This window comes from Solea senegalensis, linkage group LG10, assembly GCF_019176455.1.
Source record: "Solea senegalensis isolate Sse05_10M linkage group LG10, IFAPA_SoseM_1, whole genome shotgun sequence".
Taxonomy (NCBI): Eukaryota; Metazoa; Chordata; class Actinopteri; order Pleuronectiformes; family Soleidae; genus Solea; species Solea senegalensis.
The window spans coordinates 1354384-1375950 of record NC_058030.1 but is presented as its reverse complement, the minus strand read 5'-3'; the positions used below and the strand labels follow the sequence as shown (position 1 = coordinate 1375950).

Here is a 21567-nt window from a genome sequence, read left to right as displayed (position 1 = left end):
AAGAACAGCACATTTCTCACAGCTATGTTTCTGTTCAGCTGTGGTGCGTTCACTGATGCTCGTAAAATCCCCTTTAAGAAATGGCTGTAAAATGGTAAAATCGCTAGGGATGTCGCTTTTTCACTTCAATAACCTTCAATAAAATAAATATATATACTAAATACATATATATGTATATATATATATATATATATATATATATATGTATGTATGTATATATGTATGTATATGTATGTATATATAAATATACATACATATATGTATGTATATGTGTATATATGTGTGTGTGTGTATATATATATTTATACATATATATATATATAATATAAATAAAAACTATATATAATAAATAAAAATAACTTTGATAATAATAATTTCAGATTCAATAACCAGCAGTTTTTCTAGTGATGCTGCCCCCTGCAGCTTTAACACGGACACTGGAAACTAGGGATGTCCTGATACAACTTTTTCACTTCCAATATGATACCGATATTGCAGCCTTGAGTATTGGCCGATACCGATATCGATCAAATACGATAGCAGCACGAATCATACATACTTTGTTTTGTAATGTGAAATGTTAGAATAGGCTTGATCAAGTGATATTACTTAAACAGAGAACAATAGTCAGCAACAGCAGGTATGAGGAAAAACTGACCCATTTATTATTAACCAATAGTTACATCAATTTTAACCTTCAACATAAGAGCTAGCGTGGTGCTAACGGCTAGCTCACGTTCGCTGTGCGGCTTCGTAGCCTCTGATTTCAGAGGTGAAAGAAAAATGTTGAACCTCTGAAATATCAGTAGCACACACACGTGATCTACATGCATCCAACACGCAGAGCCCACGTGATCACAACGGGCGCTGCTGGATAGAAGTGCTGGAGCGGAATGGACTGTTGTATCGGAGCGCTTATATCTGAGATTTTGGAGGCAGTCCGATATAATCCGATACACGTTTTTTTGCTGATATCAGACCGATATCCGATATCAGACCGATATCCGATATCAATATCGGATATATTAATGAATTAATGAATTAACATAATTAGTGTAGAAGCGAACACAGGAAGCAAAAATGAATGATATAACGGCGTGTTAGTGCTCAGTGTGTTCACCCTCCCGACTTCTGCACTCAGTTGTGTTTGTGTTTACTTGCCCACTTTGACTTTATACACGTGTTTCCTGACTCTTCCCATCAGTGAACTCTTTGTCCATCTGTTCTACAAATCTCTCTCTCTCTCCCCCCTCTCCCCCTCTCTCTCTCTCCCTCTGCTGGTTCTGACCTCACTGTCCATCTGTCGTTTTGGCTCCAGCAGTCGTTCGCATGGATTCGTGCCGTTTGTGTCTGTGTTCTCAGTCATAAACACCAACACCGCGTCGAGACTAAGCGTCCCCGCAGCTGTGGACAGACGGATTAATATTTGCATGTGGTTTTTTTGTGTGACGTCAAAATGCTCTGTGCACTGTTCCTGACAGACAGACAGACAGACAGACAGACAGACAGACATGATTTCACACACACGCAGACAGAGACAGACTAACAAGGTGAGCCCACACTCGCTGTCGTGGCTGGTAACCAGGGGAGTTCATTAGGGAGCCTGTGCTTGTTTGCACATGGTCCCTAATTAAATAAAATGAGGAGGTGAATGAATTATTTTTGTGTAACGATGTGTGAAATGATGGGATGAGAAGCTGTAGGTCAAAAGTAAAAAGGGAGGGAGAAAATAAAATGTTATTAAAGGAAAAAGAAAGGAAAACAGTCTCTCGACAGGCTCAGATCCTGTCGAGCCCCTCCACTCCTGCTTGTGTGTGTGTTACCCTGTCTTCCTCTCGCCCTGTTAGGCTGTTACACCCTGAAGAGCCCCTGTGGCGATCCTCAGTCCTCTCTGTATTGCTATATAATTGCGGTAAAAGTAGAGACTGTGTGTGTGCACACTTCACTGTTTTGTGTTCATTCCTTGTTGTTTACATTCTGACCCCAGAAGAATGCTGAAACTCCAAGCAGACGAGGGGAAATCAATAATTAAGCAGGATCTTTCTTTAATTATGTTTGCATTTAATTAAAACGGAGGACATAACTTATTAAATGCGTTGTGATGATCAACACACACACACACTTGCATTTGGCTCGTTCCCTTCCTGCTTAATGAGGAAAGAAGTTTTTAACTTCACTTTTAATTTGAGTTACTGTTCTTTCTTTTGTTCCCCTTTCCTATTTTTTTGCCTGTACCTTTCTTTGTTTTGTTTTTTTTTAACTATGTTTTCCTTCCTTCTAGGTCTGGGCAATAAATGGATTTTATTGATTAATTTGTGTTTGTAGAGTCAGTTTTCACTATAACTCCTGCCACTAAAGCGCCCCATCTTTGGCTCCTGGTAGTTAAGATACGATCCCTGCAAGTTTGTGTGAAGCCAGTAGAAAACTGAAAAGTTATATTTTTGGTCTGCCATCTTGTTTATGTGCTTGTTTCAAGGCTTGTTCGCTGTTGCATGTTAACCGTAAGTCTAGTTTGGTGTGAGAACATTTATTTTTAAGACATATCACCCAGCCCTTCCATCCTTCCATCCTTCCTTCTCCTTTACGTGATACTCACTCACATCTCAACTTCATGTCCCGCAGCTCTGTGAGTCTGTCCCTGTTGGCCCCTTTGGCCCCATGAGTGTGAACTTTGACCTTGCCACTCGGGCCTTAAGGCTCATCAGGAGGCCGGCCTGTGAATGACAGGTTGTGGTCAGGGTCAGAACTCAGAGGTCAGTGAGTGGGGATCAGCAGTGAATCCTCTCTTCTTCATCATCCGTCCTTCCATCACTGACCTGTTCTCTCTCTCACTCCTTTTCTTTGTTGCACAATTTTGCCCTTTGTTCTCTTTGTTGTTGTTGTTGTTTTCCCATTGAGAAAATAAGCATATTTAGCTCACAGGGACACAGGTGTTGCTGGTCTACTGCAGTGTCTCTACACATCCTGTCTGCTGTGATGGAACAATTGCAGATTTCTCCATGGGCTGTGGTCTGGGGAGGAATTGGTTTACAGAGCAGCACAAACTTCAGTTTCCAGTCAAAAAATGTTGTCTAACCGTTAGATAAAACATATACTTGAGGTGAAATAGACTCTCGTGGGTGTAGATTTGATGATCGGATGGCAGCCATGTTTTCAAGCCTTCACGTCTGAAGCTGGTCGTCCATGCAGGCATTGCTGTTGGTGTTGTCCGTGCGTCATATTTTTAGAATCAGTTAATCTGTCCATTATTTTCTCGATTAATACGTTAATTGTTTGGTCCACAAAATGTCAGAAAATGTTGACAGGTGTTGATTCAAACCTCAAAATGATTCAATCTTTAACAGGAGCTGCTTAAATATTCACTTTGAAGAAGCTGAGAACTTGTTTTTAATCATGTAAAAAAACAACAACTGATTAATAGATCATAAAACGAGATGATGTTTCATTTAGTAATCAATTACTCATTCTCAAACTGTAGTTCATGTACCACTAGTGGTACACAAGCCTCTGGAATTCAGAAATACTGTTTTGACTATATATACCATGGTATGAATATTGGGAATAAATCTGCCTCCTGTGACTTTGCTCAGCCTATTTACACCGCTGTATTTTAACGTTGAAGATAATGGTGTGTGTTACTTCAAGAGCTCAGTGTTTTCTATGTTCTATATATTAAGTTGAGTTGAAAGGAAAATATCAGGGAGTACAAAGAACAAACCAGGGAACGTAAAGAACAAGTGTATTTTAACAAACGATAAAATACAATATTTTTGAATGATTAAATCTCTATTTTATTTGCGTCGTAAAAAGGTTTTAAAAGCATTGACTCAAATCTAATTCCACACTTTAGTTAGTGAGTGAGTAAATTTGAGCTCCCATTTTTACTTCATTTTCTCTGATAGTCATTAGACACGTGTTGATTGCCGTGTGTGTTTCCAACCACCAGTTAATGTAACTCTCCTCAGGGCACTTTTCCCATCTGTCAGTTTCACACATGAGGACAATCATTTTTGCCACTGTCTGATTAATGGAAATGTTGTGGATGTGAGGCGAGACGTCGGTTCCCTTGGGTTTGCAAGTATTAAAACAAACTCCAGACTGTTGTGACGGATGAGTGAGTGTGGGGGCGTTTGACCGAGAGTTTGCTCTGCCCGAGGACATGAATGTTTCCAAGAAGGTTAAACAAAAATACTTTTAAATTCTTCAACGTAATTATGAGAGAATGATGATTGGAGGAGTTTTGCGGTTTGAAGTTCATTCTGGAGTCAAGTGGAGCGTTAAACTCAGGATGGGATCTGAAGAGGTTGAGGCGCCCTGCTTTGACTAAAGGGCTTTTACTGGGCTTTTTTAGAAGTGGGATTGTATGAAGTACTTATACGTCATCAGTGTGTTTTATACAGGTGATCAAACATGGCAGTGAACTGGGCAATGGAAAAAAAAAAATGATTTTAGCAATTTAACTAAAGGATTACCTAATATAATCTGTCAATTTAGGGGTTATGCATGTCAAAATGCGTTTAGATTAATATGACAAAGTTTTATCCACATGGAACCAGGATTTTTGGGATGCCTGAAACCCTGTTCTGGAAAAGGATGATATTTAACATTTACACATTTATGCATTTAACAGACGCTTTTATCCAAAGCAATTTACAAAAGAGAAATAAGCTGCATGGAAGTAGTCTTGGAAAGAACTCTACTAGATAGGAACAGTGGACTGATAGAAGATGCTCTTGGAAGAACTGGGTCTTCAAGAGCTTCTTGAAGATAGTCAGGGACGGCCCTGTTCTGGTAGTGATCGGTAGGTCATTCCAAGTGTCTGGATTGTCTTTTGCGGGGTGTTTGCACCGCCAGAAGACAATCCTTGAACAGAGTAGTTGAGGGGTAACGTAAGCCTTTAGGAGAGCATTTAAGTAGGTGGGAGCAGACCCATAGAGCAATTAAACCCACCTCTCTCTTGTGTTTGCATCCACTGTTACATAGCTTCATCATCCTCTTCTCTTGTTTGGAGATTGTTTGGTTTGGTGTTTGGTGGTTTTGGAGGCTTTCTGTGTTTCTTGGTGCCACACAGAGGCTTGGCATATGTACTACAGCGTTTCCAGTCGACTGTATACTGTGTACTATTTGTTCTCTGCTTAACATTATCTTTTGTACACAAGAAGTTTGTGTCGCTTTGTGTAAATCAGATCATCATCAACATGGGCTTTAAAGTGAAAAGGTGCTTTATACATATTTTTTACCATGTTTTAAACATGTGTAAGTGGCAAAAAAGCTGATGACTCCTGTGCTATCACTTGGATTTCATCCAACTTCCAAATAATCAGCTTTATGGTTTTTTTTTTTGGTGTTTTCTTCAAAAGCATTTGTCGAAAATACCGTTTTCTCTTTTTTCAGCCTAAATCACAAAGTGAAAAGTAGAAACCCTTAACTTCAAACCCTAATAAAGAAAAGTGTTGAGGGAATGAAGGTGCTGGAGGCTGAAAGGTGAAATTGATGGTTCCCGTCCTCCGTCTGTGATGAATGGTTTAATAACAAAGCTCTTTGTTGTCTAAATGGTCCTAAAATGGCTAAAGTCCAATGAGTAGAAGATGGTGGAAAGATAAACGTTGTTGAAGAGCGACGTCACTATTCATTATAAAAATTATAAAAAGAAATGTGATTCTTCCGGGTGTATGGATATTATGAAAAACATTGAATTAACACTGAGGACACATCTGACTTCAGTGTTGTCCTTTGTTTGCAATTTCAGCCACTGTATCTTCTAAAGTACCCATAACTTGTTGATTTTATTTTTGTATATTTGTTCCTCTTTTGTTGTCCATCTTCAGTCACTTGGAAATGATTCCGGACAATTGACTTTTTGTACTTTATTCGCATTTGTAGGTGGATTTGTTTTTCTCTTTTTTGCTTTTGTTCACTTGCACCGCAAACACTCACTCAAATTTGTCCGAGTGCTGAGGCCACGCCTTTTGGCGTAGAGAAAATACTTTCACAGCTCTTAATCGTTAACTTGTCTAGAACATATGCACTGAGTTTGACGCAGCTCGCTCAAAAATGCTAGGACAAGTTTGTTCAAATGACTAGATTTCGTTTTTCCAAAATTGTCGACTTCTAGGTGGGTGGAGCTAATGGAAGTACGTTAGAAATTGGTTTGAAATCATGAGAGCAACAGCTGTATGTAAGTTTGGTTAAAATCAGAACAACTGTGTGCGACTTAGACACGGTAGAAAAAAAACCCAAATTTTGCATTTAATGCAGTTTTGGCCCCTTTATCTCACGTCAAAGATTCCCAAAATGACCCGACTTCTGTGGGCGCTACAGAGCCCTGGGACTACGAACAGGTTTGTGCCCTATGCCACTATTGCATTTTTCACGGAGCTGACCTCCGTGCCAAATTTCAAGGGTTTTTATGCACGTTAGCCCCCTCAAAAATGAGTACAACGTCAGAGAAAAGTAAGGATCCGTTGGCCCTTGCACATTCATGCTCGGGACCTAATTATACATTGATAATTACCAAGATAAATTGTTTAATAGTTATGTACAATATTAAGGGGTCTAACTGAATTAGATCAGATTAGCACATGCCTGTAACTTTTGTCTTTTAGCTGCTAACCCTTCCTACAGACTAACCTTCCTATTTTGTGAGCTTGTATAATTAGCTACATGGAGCATAGAGCCTTCTAAAAATATTCTCTATATTCTAATAGAGAGTAGGTGTCAAGAATGTATGAGTGAGGCAGCATAGATTTAGAACAACGGACTCCTCTCACTCATAATCTCTGCCATCATTTTCCATTTTACTCCTCTTTTGTCTTCATCCTCTCTTGTGTTTGATTTACCCTTTCACTCAGTCTTGCCATATGTTGGCTAAGTACATGCTGCATCAGTTGTTGTGCAGGAGCGTCTCTAATTATTGTATAGATAGCCAGATTTAGAAATCAGTCGGGTGTTATCGCACAAAATGTCTCAGAGGACAAACTCAACCGCTAACCTGACTCCTTATTATTTCCCATCTTAATGTAGTCCATCACGTGTTTCTCTTTTCTGTATATTCTGCCCCTGTGGTAAGAGAGCAACAAGCAAAACTGTCCTTTCCTGTGTCGTGTGCAGAGACGGGACACGGGAGGTCGAATCACAGGCTGAAATAACAACTTGACCAGCTCTTGTTACCTTCCATTGTTCTGTGATAAGTAGAGATTATGGCCTTGAGTTTATCTATATGATTCAGACGTGTTTTTTAGATATGTGACCGCTGCTGCTGCTGCTGCTGCTGCTGCTGCTGGAAAAAAAACAGAGCTAAAATTGCATCTTAAGAAACCTTGTAAGTGTTTGTAACATACAGGGGTTGTTTTGGGATGCAAACTAACAGTTGCTTTCATTGTGGATTAATCAAGTAATCGTTTGGCCCCTAAAATGTCAGAAAATGTTGATCTTGTTTTGACCACAAACCAAAATAATTTGGTTTTAAATGATATCTTTAAAACCAAGGAAAAGGAAGAAACCAGGAAATGATTCATATTTAAGAAACGGAAAAATCTGTCAAAACTGGTGGAATTGATGATTAATTTAGTAATTGAAGGAAGTCTAGAAAATGATCCTAATCAATTGATTCACAACATTTTTTGTTTTATGATAAGTTTGTAGTATCAATTGCTAGATTTGAGCATCCTCTTCATCAGAGCGTGATGTCAGTTTAGAGAATTTTTGTCCCATTTAGAAGAAAATAGACCAAAGTACAGTACAGAGCTGTTCAACATCACTCCACGAGCTCAGATTCTTATGGGTGACGTCTCGACTGGTTGACACTTGAGTACAGCACTTTGGCTAACTGTGTTGTTGGATGAAGTGAATTGGATGACTAAGAGGGGAGATGTTACCTCAGAAAATAGGGGCTTAACTGTTTACTATACTATACTACTATTTATTATGTGCTGCAACATAGGTGACAGCGTGAGCACTACAAGTGTTATAAGTTACAGTCTCCAAGTTGTATTATGACATCTGTGAAATATGTTTTGGTTGCATATGTGGCGAGGCAAATTAGAGTCTGGCTCATTATCACTTCCCAGTGACTCATTCCGCTGTCTGTCTGTCTGTCTGTCTGTCTGCGTCTGTGCTCCTCCAACCTGTAAACACTTGTAAGACTTTTTCCTCTGTGTTTATGTTTTTAATCTTCTTATAGGTTATAGTTTTTGCCGTGTGACGCGGCGCGCCAGCTCATTCAGCCAGAGGCTTAACTTTAACTGTCATGAAGGTGTAGTTTCCTCACACTGAATCATGAACGTGCATGCCGTGTCATAGCAGTGTTCACTCAGATGTAGCAGAAGTGGTTAGAAAAGTCCAAAGGTTTTTTTGCCCTGCAGAGGTGGCATCTATGTGAGGCCGGGCTTATTTCAGTTCATATAACCTGAGCTCAGCATGAATAGCCTTCTGTGGTTTTCAATGCTGTAAAAAAAGATCCCATCCAAAATTCCTCATCAGTGGTTTGCCCTCGGGTCGTGATGATACACAGGGTATTTGAACCTGAAGAACTGCTGCCTGACACCTTTGCTCCTCACTCCTGTAACAGTATCTTGCAATTTGTCTCCGTCTCTATCTCCCTCTCTCTTTTTCTTCCCTTTAAAAGATTCTCGGACCCCATTCCAGATCTGGTACGTTCATCCTCAGTGACCTACATATCGTGCAAAGTCCAGTTTAGTCTAAACACTCCCAATCCGCCCTCAGTGCGTCCTTAGAAGGCTGGGTAAACGTAGCAAATTTATTTAAGCACCCACAAAAAACCCAGCAGCAGCGTCGGTGAGCTCTCAGGCCTCAGGAGCTGCTGACATTAGATCTCATTCAATCCCTGCTACAGGTTTTGCTGCCTCGCCAACTCCCAGGGGTGAGCGGTCGCTTGAAATACACCAAAACACAACCTTCAAACGGCCGCGCGTGTCATCAGCATTAATTCCAGAACACTGAGGAATCAGCAGAGCGCTCTGTCATCTGAAACTGACTCTTCAGAGAGAGAGTGTGAGCAGTAAAACACACACACACACACACTGTCATTCATAGCTTCTCATTAAATCCCTGAGTCACAGAGAAACCCTGGAGCTGAGCTCACCAACGTTCTCTGCTGTTTGTGTGCGCGTCGTGTTTTCGACCGTATGTTTTCATTTTTCAATCGCTCTCTTACCACATCAGTGTGTTTGAGTCATGTAGTTTGTTTTCATACTCTGTGTGTGTGTGTGTGTGTGTGTGTGTGTGTGTGTGTTTGTGTTTTTATACATGCGTACACAGTGGGCGGGGCTTTAAACAGCACATGGAGACCAACCAGTGAGAGCTACAATAAAGTGAAGCCTGATCCTCGGTGATCACTCAGCTGTGCTCTCTCGCTGCTGTTTGTTGCCTGTGTTGTGTGAGTGAAATGCAGCGTTAAGAGAATACAGGTTAAACCGGGTGTGTTGTTGTGACCTGTTTTGAGTTGATCACATAATGTATCGATGACTTATTGTCAGTTTTATTATTTTATTTCAATCATTTATTTTATTTATTGTTGTTGGTAAAGTATGTCGTACCCAAATACTGGGGCGGAAGAGGTGGGTTGCGGGAGAACAAATATATGCATGATTTCTTCCAACATTTTAAATGTTTTAAATTAACATGCATAAAACAAAAAGTTATAATTATTTAATTAAACATCGCTTTTTTTGGTTACCAATTATTTGGTAACCAATTCAAAATTATGTTCTGTATTACAAATGTGGTTGTAAATTAGTCACTATATATTATTATAATATATTATATCTATTTTTTGGAATATGGTCAGATCTTTATCTGAACAACTGTTACGAAGAAACACAACTCGTTTAATAGCACACCCATTTTAATGACTTAACCACAAATCACTGACTTGTTCTCGTTAACGTTGTAGTTTGGGAGAAGTATGCGAGTTATTAGATTGGTATACACCAACATATTGGCTACAAGGATAATCTCAAGACATTCTTTGCCCAGACGAAGGTCAGTAAAAACTGGATTACAGTCATTCAGCAGGACGATATCTCCAAATGTCAAAGTTGATCTATCAAACAATTATTTGAAACTAAATAATGTTCCATTTTACTGTGGAACAGTCAGATGGCTCTCACAGTGCAGTCACCACTGACTATCTGATAAAACTCTCCTGCAACCACACTTCATTACACCTGAGCTATCGCTTCCATCTAACAGTGGCATGACCTTGATGGCTGTTTACAGCAGACATCATAACTATAATGCCTCTGATGTCTTTTGGTGTTCAAACTGCTTTGTGTTTATGCTGAAAAATTAATTTGGATTTAACAGAAATTGGCTCAGGATTAAAGAAAGGGGTTCCAAATCAATTTATCTTGGGTCGTGTTCAGCTTTAATTGGTCACATTGTAACTTAACCAGCCTGGCCTTTAACTCCAAACAAACAGATCCTTGTTTGTAGCTCTCCCACACTGAAGTGAGCTTCTGCGCTGTAAAAGAAGAACAAGTAACACTGAGTGCATGGAGAGGCAATAATTAACCATTTAAACATATTAGAATAACCTGGTTTTCTGCATTACCTGGTCATAATACAAGGTCTTCCATTAATTGTCTAGAGTGTGGCCTCCGTCCAATTTAATAACAGTTTAATAATGAGCTGTAGATCTATGTGCAGTGTCGCAGTTTGTCCTCATGACTTAGAAATATTGCTATTTACTCTTCTTGCACTCCAATGACATCTTTGCAACCAATAAAAAACCCAAACTGTCACTGGGCGTATCTGCTCTCTCCTGCTGTGAAAATCACCACAAAAATTCCTCACGCACAAAATGCCAAACGGCATAAAGCAACGATGAATAATCACTGGATTAAATCCAGCGACTGTCAAGTAGCATTTTTTTTGTTTTGAAATGCCCATCCCTAGTTTTAAATGTCCCCGCACATGACGGGCCATAAATCAGTGGAAAATATCGAACAAAAATGTATTTAATAGATAGTTCTGGTGATTATGATTGATTTTCTATTTTTGAATGGAAATGCCTATTGAGATATTTGATTTTGGTGCCAAGAACCCAACCTTAACTTTATAGATCATTTTATCACCTGCTCTTTACAAACAGGCACCTGGTATCCACTGGATCCAGATCTGAATCTTTTGAAAGGGAAGCAACATTAACAACCGAGATTACAAATGAGTGGAGGTTAAGCTCACAAGATAATCTGGCAAACAACGGGAAATGTGCAGAGGATGGAAGGAAAAAGGACTATTCAAAAGGAAGGGCTAGTTTACTTATTAGTCGAATACAGAAATGAAACCCCACTTTAAATGAACTCAGTTTACTTTAAGGAAAACAAAAATGACAGGGTGGAACAGCATCACTATACCTAGCGTCTCTAGACAAGATTAAAATCAAACCTATGGTGAGAGGGAGGGAATCACTTTTTAGAAGCTAAAGGACCTGAGGACCTAATTTCCATGTAGCCCAAGTTTCTAACAGATCATCACAAGCCAAATCAAACTTTGACTCTCAGAGGCGCCCAGTTACATGGGACTTCACATGTAAAATGTTTTTTTTTTGACACTTGTGTGGCAAAACTGTAAAAAAAAAAATGATTGGAATTTCTTGAAAATGTGACATGTTTTTGTGACGTCATCAGTTCATGGAAACATAACAATTTCAGATTGATCCGTCAAAAAGTATAGACAGGAAGTTGTTCAGAGTAGGACAAACGTTGACATGAACCCACGCCGATGACAGCATGACCTCGTTGGAGGATGTAACAATTAGGTCTTTCGCAATTATGATATATCGGGGGAATGGTCATTTTTTTACATCATTGTCATATATATTAAAACAGATTACTGTGTCATATTTGTGAAGATCTGTGAGAGACAAATAGATTCTCTTCAGTCTGGACAATAAGATGTGACAATAGACAGAACAACAATTCATCCAAAATAGAGCTGCAATTAGCAATTATTTTCATAATCAATTAATCTGTCGATTCTTTTCTGGATTGATCGAATGCATAGAATGTCAGAAAATGTTGATCAGTGTTTATCAAACCTGGAAATGATGAAGATCTCAAATGTCTTGTTTTGTCCACATCCTGAAATTATTGATTTTTAATGATTTCTTTGTTATATGGAACAAAGAAATGAAGAATATATTCACATTTAAGAAGCTGAAACAATCAGAAATTTTGTTTTAATAATGAAAATAGCTTCAAACTGATTAATTGTTTCAGCTCTATTCTAAAATTGTACTTTGACACACATTTAGGTTTTAAAAATGCAGTTTGAAATTTGCATTAGGCCATATTGCGATTATTATTGCATTGCCAAAAAAAATCCTTAAAACGACACTTCCTGCTTGTCTTCAGGTTATACTAATAATAAACTCATTATAGTTTCATCATAGCTTAATCAATAGAGTCGTATACTTGACGACGTAACCCTTCCATTGGAAAACAAGCACAAACATTGAGACTCTGCTGGGTGGGAACTGCACGAACACTGAAACCTGCACAGGTTCAGCAATAAATCACGCACGTGTTCATTCAGACCTTCTCATTACGACTGTGAGTCACACAGAAACTGAGACTCTGTTGTGTCTGTGGAAAAAAGAGAAAACATTCTCTATGAGAACCTCTGAATGTACACAACAAACCTATAATGTGGAAGAAACACATAATGAGTTGTCTGGCTTTAACCTTTTTTAAGAGAAAAGTGGCATTGTTGAAAGATTGAACGTTAAGGCCCCCCCCCGTCAGAGCTACAACATTTGACTAATTTACAACCGTCATTTGTTTCAAAGGCTGCATGAGCTAATGCCATATGTTCCTACCCAGTTAGTAGCTGGGTGGCTAACAGGAGAGCGTGCCGTGACAAGTCAGTGTTTTGATGTTGGCATCTGGCTGTGGAAAGGAACAACCTCTGCTTCACCGATGGCTGACAGTGATTGAGACGGATCGGAGGGAGGAGAGGAAGCCATAGGCTACAGGAGGAGGAGGGGGAGTTGTTTTAACATCAAAGATAACCTCTACTTAGGACTCTACAAAGAAGACCTCGCACTTTATCACCGACTCTTCCTGTTTGGTGGAAGCACTATCCTTGAGTCAGCTTGTGTTTAAATACTGATATGCACCAGAAAAATTACAAGTCAACATCACCTCTGCCCTCTGGCACGACCAAACACACACCCAGCTCTACTGGAGCACCATGAGAAATCGAGCAGACTGGAGGTTTTGCCAGAGAAATAAATGCTATGATATCAAACATTAGCCTCATTGACTTTGCGACTTTCCAAAAGAAACAAAAAACAGAAAGTCCGTCAATGTTTTGGTTGGTTTGTAGCCTATAATCTCTAGGCCTGAGTCCAGTTCACTCACACATTCACATTGTAAGTCAGGTGATATCCAAACAAATCAGGTTTGTGTTCACATTCCAAGAAAACAGCGTCCAAATTCAGCTCTTGGACGGTGAAGGCTTTTCTCTCATTAATCTCATGAGAATAACGACGATGTTTGGTGAAGAAGAGGGTCCGTGGAGTGCTTGCAGCGGAAACCCTTTTTTCAGACTTTGGCTGACAACAACAAATGCTAATTTCTGATAGGTTGCTCATTCAAGACAGCTTTATGAATGAATTACCCAGAGCTAAGAGTGATGTTGTAACTGAAATATTCCTAAGTAAATCGGTATTGAATCGTGGGTCGAATCGAATTGAGACCTTGTGAATCGGAATTGAATCTATTCAGGAAATTGGTGGCGATACCCAACCCTAGCAGACTTCCTCGCATAACCTCAAGAAAATGTCAAAACTTTCTGGCGTGCTTAGTCGCCACGTACACTCCACACGATGATCCAGATTTTAAAGCAATTAAAGACTGTAATTACATGGCATCCATCAGTCATATTTGCCATTTATTAATGGATTATTATATTTAAGGGTAAACAGAGAGACTCCTCCCCCACTCACCCCTCCTTTTCCCAAACACTTCAGGGAACTACGTGAGCATTCGCACATTCTCCCTCAACTCTTTCCCTCCCCTATTTTCTCCTTCATGGGTTAACTGTTCTTCTTTGTTTTCATAGTAAGCTTACGCTCCAAAATGTCAAACAAGTCTGTTTGGGCTTCTGTTGCGCCAAGTTAGTTTTAAAGCGATTATACCCTTAGTATGTTGAGTTTCTACCAATAGACTCTCTTAAATGTTACATTCCGGACCTTGAATATTAGTGAAAACCACAAAAACATTCTATTGAATATGGTGGTTTTCTTGTTTGTGTTTTCCAGAACCGTTTCCAGAAAAGCCGACAAAAGCCTCCGCGTTGACTCCAGTTAGAGGTGAAGAAGAAGAGACTGTACCACAAGGACAAAAACCTGCTGAAAAAGGTGTGTGTATGTGTGTTTTTATGTCTTGAGTGCTATTACATCATTACACAGCAGGTCTGGACCGCTCACATCGATTTATCTCAGCCCGAGCGGTGAATGGTCTCGGCTGAAAGGGGGGAGGAAGCCGTCGCTAAATCACTGTCACTTCAGCAGCAGGTTCAACACAGGCTAGAGTTGTGTGCAGAGCTGCTTTAAATCATAATCTTGTTAAAGTAAGTCTCTTAGCAACGTCTAATCTGAACCATTTAGGTTGTTATTAGATCATTTGAAGAGGTAAGACAATAAGAACATGTAAAAGTTGCACAGCAGTGTACTTGCAGCGAGTCCAGCTGTCACTAGACGTTCTGTAGACCTCTGTAGACGTTCTTTAGGTTTTTTGTAAGCCCTATGTTCTTTCGGGTCTTCTGTTCGGAGAAAACAGAACGTTGTATTCTGAGCGTTTTGCTGTGTTGCCCTCACACAGCCACCAGCATGACGCGTCTTAATCTTTCATCACAGTCATTCTATGTGAAGCAGTTTTGATCTTCGTAAACAACAAACAAATCAGTGTCAGGGATGCACGATATCATCTGCACGATAGCCGTATCTGCAGATATTGACTTTAAAAATGTATTATGGGATGTCAGTGAACGCACCGAGATCTGTCGATAGGAGGACTTATGACTACAATAGCAGTACTAGTAACTAAATAGGCTGCTGGCGCGCCCTTTACAACTATTATTGTATGAGTATGAAAAATATGATGTTAAGTTCACTACAGAAGAGACTAAATGACCTCTGCAGCCCAAGCTCTACGATATATCAGCCTATCAGATATTGGAAGAAAGTCCAATATCGTGCATCCCTACAAAGGTATTTGAATACTGTATCCTATATATTATGTATGGCTCTGTGACAAATGGAATTAGGGTTGGTTACCTGGTACTTGTACCTTGATTTTGGTGCTAGCATTGTTGCCTCATAGCAAGTAGGTTGTCAGTTCGGATCCAACCAAGGGTTTGTTTGTTGTGTGTCGGTTCTCTCCGGCTTCTCCACCTTCCAAAAACATGTAGATTGGCGATGTGGTTAATTACGTTGGACTGGCACCTGTTTGCCAAATGATTGCTAGCGCCAATGCCAACATTCTACCACAGGCGCTAACTTAACCGAATCACGTTTACGTGTTTATGCTCCAAGAAAATCACATACAAAGTTGACCTCTCGGACCTGTCCATTCTCGTCGTGATGTGTACGTAGGAGTTTTTAGAAATGGAGCATTTTAAGGTTTCATGATTCTCTATGTGGCCAAACAGATGAGTGTAATTCTGTAAAGATAGTCAAAATTATATCAGACTAATATCAGTACTAGTAGATGCTCAAGGCTGTTATATCTGTATTGGTATCAGACATTTATATCAGAGATATCATAGCAGAAATTTAACTTGAATTTTGTGTAGTACAGCATCATTCGGTACTGGCTATAACAAAGCAATACTCATGACAAGTACAATATCCCACTAAGTCGGTAAGAGGCTGTCTCTTTCCCAAAACACGACGTATGGAACAAATCAGTGTTTTAAATCTCGTTGCACTTGTTGTGTCATAAACATGAGATCCAGCTTCAGTGTCTGCCTGCGATCGTAATGCGCGGGTGTGTTTGAACAGAAACACACTCTCAGTACAGTGTATGAGTGGCTCTTTGTGTTCACAGCTTGCCTAAGCAGGCAGATTCGGCCCCCCTGTGTAAACATGGCGAGCCACTGATAACATTCATTTGCCTATAACAAGGACACAGGCCCGCAGTGCAGTATGGGTATGCCTGTAATGGAATGATAACTTATTTTGTTTCTCTCTCACACACACCACTGCAGTGCCATCACAGGCTTGTCCACAGGATGCTGTAATTAAGTGCACATCATGAAATGTTTATGTCACTTTAAATTACATTTAAATTAACAGGATTTTTTATATATTTAGAGGCAAGGGAATCCTTACCAGGGTTTTTCTCCACAGTCCTAATGGTACATTATTGTTCTCCCTGAATGTAGGGAGTATTGGTATCGGTCCGATTCTGGTCAAAATCACTGGATCGGATATCGGACAGATTAATATATGAAATGTGATGCAATCCAAAAAAAAAACACACAGGAGAGAAAACACCAGCATATTCAGTAACTGAAGTGCTCCAGGCCTGTGGGGGGGACTACTTAATTCTTAAAGATTTTTATCTTTTTTTTATTTTTATTTTTTATTTTTTTAAGAGGTTAACCGACTGCGGTCAGCTATCCAGACACTCGTTTCTCCGTAGTCAAACTATCTGACGCCTGAATTACAAAAGGACATCGGCATCCCGTTTTCAAAATAAAACACTCAGATCACCGTATCTGTGTACACGTTCAAAAGCACATCTCCTCGCAGCTATGTTTCGGAGAACTATTAATCGGACATAAGCATCTGTACAAAGTTCAAATTTCAAATTAAAGGTCCATATTCGGTCTTTTAATTCTAAATTGTTGTCAACTTTGAGATGTAATAAAAGCACACTTTCATAAAAAGTGTGGGGTTGCAGGAGGATATCCTTTTAGTAAAAGTTCTTTTAATAACGTAAGAATTAAGTAGTCCACGAGTATCCTAACGGCTGCTCGTTCTAAGACCTTGAAACACAAAAATGTTAATGAATCGCTGTGTTTGTGACCCACAGACTCAGTTGGTGGAGCGAAAAGCGTCCTCACCCGGGTGATGCGCCTGGCCCAGCGGTACCTGTTTGACCCGAGGGGTCGACAGCAGACTGAAGAGAAGAGTTCACAAACACAAGGCAAATCCAGACAGCGCAGTCCTGCACCGGGACGGGTTTTCAGGAGTCGGACGTCGGCGTCACAAACAAGAACTCAGGTAAAGTCATCGCTGTTTTTAGCCTAGCATAGCTTCATCAGGTGCAGGTCAAGAAATGGTTGTTGTGTTCTCCTGTGTAGATTTTGTGCTGTGCTAAGCTAATTAGGTGTTTTTTATTATGGGACACTGCTTGTGAAGACGTTACGAGCAAGTTAAATTGAGTCGTGTCACTTTCAACCAGATTTAAAGCAATATTTGTAAACTTAACTTATTGTTAATCTCAATGTTTAAATCTAAATGATAAATGTAATCTAACTGTTTAAAGGTCTAAAAATCCACTCATGTCACGATCACCATGGCAACATTAACATTTAGATTTAAACATTTGACACAGAACTAAGTTCTCTTTCATTTTTAATATAGTCAGTGTTACAAATTCACCACCACACACTTCTGATGATATTACACCTGAGTCTCTCTGAAGCCATCGCTCCGTGCCGGTGCATGAGAGCAGTGTTTGTGGTTCTGCCAGTGAAATTAAGGCCCTTGACATTGACTCATTGACTCATAGGCAAACAATGTATGTTATGCAGTAAGGAATCTTTTATGTCACAGCCTTTCAGCTTCAACATTGGCCCGTAGTGTTTGCCATCTGGAGACCCTCTCTCTCGCTCTCTCCCTCTGCTGAACAGTATGAGGTTGTCTTTAGTCAATAAAGAAATGAGAATCCACTGGGAGTCGGAGCACTGAAAGCCTCGGAACAAAGAAGCGAGTGTCTTACACCCAGAGTTTTTAAACGCTCCAGTTAGATGCCAAATCCTTCAGCTAAAAACCCAACTGGGCAGAAGGGAAGGGGAAGTGAAGCTAACATTTGATATAAAGCACTTTTGAATCAACAGCTTATCTCCAGACTCCGTTCCTACTGTGGTTACTTTTCATAATATTTGGTGACCTTTCTTTTCCCGAGCAGTCGAGCCAAGAGGCTTTTTTTTGTTCTTACTGCCAGCACACTAGCCTTAAAAGTCTCTTCAAAAAAAAACAATCAAGCAGTTTGCAAGCATTTGCTTGCACTTTTATTCACACAGAGAAGAGGATTTGTTTTGCACAGAACATAAAGGGAGAGTTCAGGTGTTTTTGAAGTGTGGTTGTATGAGATACTGATACATGACACATAAAAGCGACAGGCTCACGCTCAAGAATTGTGGTTGCGAGTAACAAAAACTAGGACTGTACGCAGATAGGGTCTCCACGCAAGTCTGGGAGAGCTGACTTCGCTGTAAGTTCGTCAAACGCACTCGGACGACGAGGGTGCAAATCGCCAAAATGGATGACAATATTCAAAATGGCCAACTTCCTGTTGCGTTGAGGACATAGTCGACTTTTTTGTTCATCTTCCCACCGAGTTTTGGGAAACTCGGTGGAATCAGCGTACAGTATGCCGTACATAGTGCACTTCCTGTTTCGTGGCGAATGGTGGAAATTCGCCAAAGGGCTGAGGGTTGCCGTGGCCAACTTTCACCCCCTCAAAAAGTACAGTACAGTTGTAAAGTAATAAGCCGTAGGATAATGAATCCGTGCCAGGAGCTGTTTCGTGTCCTAATAATTTAGAGCACCTTCTCAGCCTGGATGCTAATGTGGTGTTTCCCAATTTACTCCACCTCACCAAAGTCCGTAGAGAAAATCATCGATTTAAACAGCACACAGCATCTACTGCGTCAGTCGCCTTACTCCTATACGCGTCTTATTTTGTGACATAACTGTTTGTTGTCCTATGTTCACACTTAACCTAAGTGACACAAACGAGGCAGCAGTGTTTGGTAGTTTGGTGAAAAAGAGACATCACCTCCTCTGCGTGTCTCCTCCTCCTCTCCCTAGATCAGATCCAGGAGGCGGAGCCAGCAGGGAGGCAGAGGCCAGCAGCCGGTGGCTCAGGGGAGCAGCGGTGATGTCACCGCGACAGAAACTACAGCAGTTTGTGTGCAAACTGAGAGGTGAGTAACAAAGGTTAAACTCTGCAAACAAAGCCCCCTCACTGAGCTGTTTGTCTTTTACATTGGACTGTTCGTTACGAGACTGCCTCCGTTCACATGGGACCCTCTGTGGAATGGAAGCATCTAACATGTCACTGCTAGTGCTCATATTTACACAGTCTTGGTTTGGACATTTAAACACCTCAATTGTACATGTTGCACAAATAGAAGCAGTTTTTCTTCCCGTGGTTGCTGGGTAATCCTGTGCTTTTAGGGCTGCAATGATTACATTGATCATTTTGGTACTCGACCCCTCTGCTTTTTCAGCTTCTTAAATGTGAATACTTTCTTGTTTCTTTGCTCCATCGGTTTGGCGAACAACAGTCATTGATTTTTAACCCTTTTTTTAACATTTTCTGTCATTTTATGGACCAAACGACACAAATAAATTGAGAAAATAGTCAAGAAATTGATAAATTGTGACTATAATCATTAATTGCAGCCCTAAACACAACTAGAGCAAGCTGGCGTCCATCTTGGCGATTTGTACCCTACGTAAATGAGCTCGACACATTTGTCCACTCACTTCTTTAAATGAACTCTGCAGTAAAAATCATCACTGAGCTGTTTTCATGTGTGCGATACAGAGAATCATCTGATTTATATCTTGTCTTTTTCTTGTTACGTGGCCAGCTGCCGGTTATCAGAACACGTGCCAGGACTTACATTGTGTTTTGTCTTTATTCCATCAGTTAATCACTGATTCACTGATCTCTCCTCTTTTAGTAGGGAATTTTCTAATAGGGTTTTTTCCCCGCCCACCCAAAACCTTAGTTTCACATAAATGAGCCTGCACCTGTATTAAACATCTAAAGATGCAGTTAAAAGGATTTGCTAATAAAAAATATAGGAAAAAAAAAAAAATTTTGGGATGGAGGCGCTCTGTACTAAGCTCCACCCACCAGATAAGTAACAGATAGTGGACTTTTCTTACGTGACGGATGGCTTGAATCTTATTTTTTTCCCCTTGGGAAAATGGGAGCAAGAAACAATTATTTTCATCTTTGATTAATCTGTCGATTATTTTCTTAATTAATTCTTTAACTGCTTGGTCCATAAAATGTAAAGAAATGTCTTGTTTTGTCCAACCAAACTAAAATGATTCTGTTGGCTAATGATTGATTTGATTGAAACCTGAGTGACTGATGGACCAGTGGAGTGGTGCGTTCAGGTGTCCTTTCTCTGCGGTAAAAGTCACCGGTCTTTCCGGCAGCACTAAGAATTCCACAATAGCCTCCTAATCCTCTCATTGTACTGTTGTTGTTGAGCTCAGTGCTCGTCACGTCTGCGTTTTCCTCCTCCGGTGTGCGCTTGTTTCTTCTGCATACTTGTCATTCCTCACCTCCCGAGTCCTCGTGTCAAGTGGTTTAGGTTGTTTTAACCAGGCTGCGGGGTCAGCGGGGTCGTCCAGGGTCACCTGGCAAGGATTATTAGTAATTGGGTGGAAAATTTGCCGCTGGAGGAGGGAACTGGACTGGAGTGGTGAAAACTCCCCTCGTCTGGAGTAAGATGAGATGAGTGAGAGGTGGAGTGTGAGGACAGGTGTGTTTGGAGTTAAAGGCTCAGAACAACGACAACACATTAAAACAGTAACACACATGAAAGTCGCATGTCGGGTGTAAAAAAACATGCTATTGTTGATCGTGTGATATTCTAACGTGGTCATTTCCCACAGATGCGTCGCGGGAAAATTTTGTTATGGGTCTCGAAAAACTCATTTGCATTTTTTTTCCCCAACCTGATTCTCTTCATATGAGAATGTTTGAAGCCAGTAGAAAATCTGCTGAATCAACATTTGCTGACATTCTGTGGGTTAAACAAGTAATCGTCAGTTGCTGCTCTAAAATGGAGATTTCATAGATCAACACACTTGTGAGTGTTATTTATTACTTATTAGTTGAACTTCTATAACTAATAACTGTTGCTAAATGTCACATACTGTACCTTTAAGTCCTGTCGCCCCCCCCTGGCCCTTATTTGTCTCTCTGTTGCCTTGTTTTTTTTGTACAGTTGTTTGTCGCGCGGTCTGAGAGTCAAACATCAAAGAGCACTCGCTCTCGAGAGCTCAGATCATTATCAGACACGGTGGTGAAGTGGGCCGTGATTTGCAGGGGTCAGGGGTCGTGACTTAGCCCCCGAGGGGTCAAGCCACCCGAATACCACAGTCACTTGACGTTATCCCACGCGACCGTGTGACGCGTCTGTCGCCGCACTGTAGCGTCCCGGCGGGAATCTTGTCGGGATTATTTGTCAGACGTGTTGAATTTGTGAAGAAAGCAGCAGCAGACACAACACGGGAGGAGAGCGTCGGAACAATAGGAACAGGAATGTCTTACGTTC

General features: G+C 40.4%; 1 protein-coding gene across 2 annotated transcripts in view; it reads left to right on the top strand.

Moving 5' to 3' along the window:
• si:ch211-266k8.4 (growth hormone-regulated TBC protein 1) overlaps positions 1-21567 on the top strand; it is a 50388-nt gene that overhangs the window by 16806 nt on the left and 12015 nt on the right. Inside the window, exons 11-13 of one of the 2 annotated variants that reach the window (XM_044036853.1) lie at positions 14288-14386; positions 17067-17257; positions 19073-19188. In XM_044036853.1, coding sequence (XP_043892788.1) covers positions 14288-14386; positions 17067-17257; positions 19073-19188 — 406 coding nt within the window. The remainder of the gene's footprint in view (positions 1-14287; positions 14387-17066; positions 17258-19072; positions 19189-21567) is intronic. The other variant, XM_044036854.1, reaches the window with a different exon arrangement.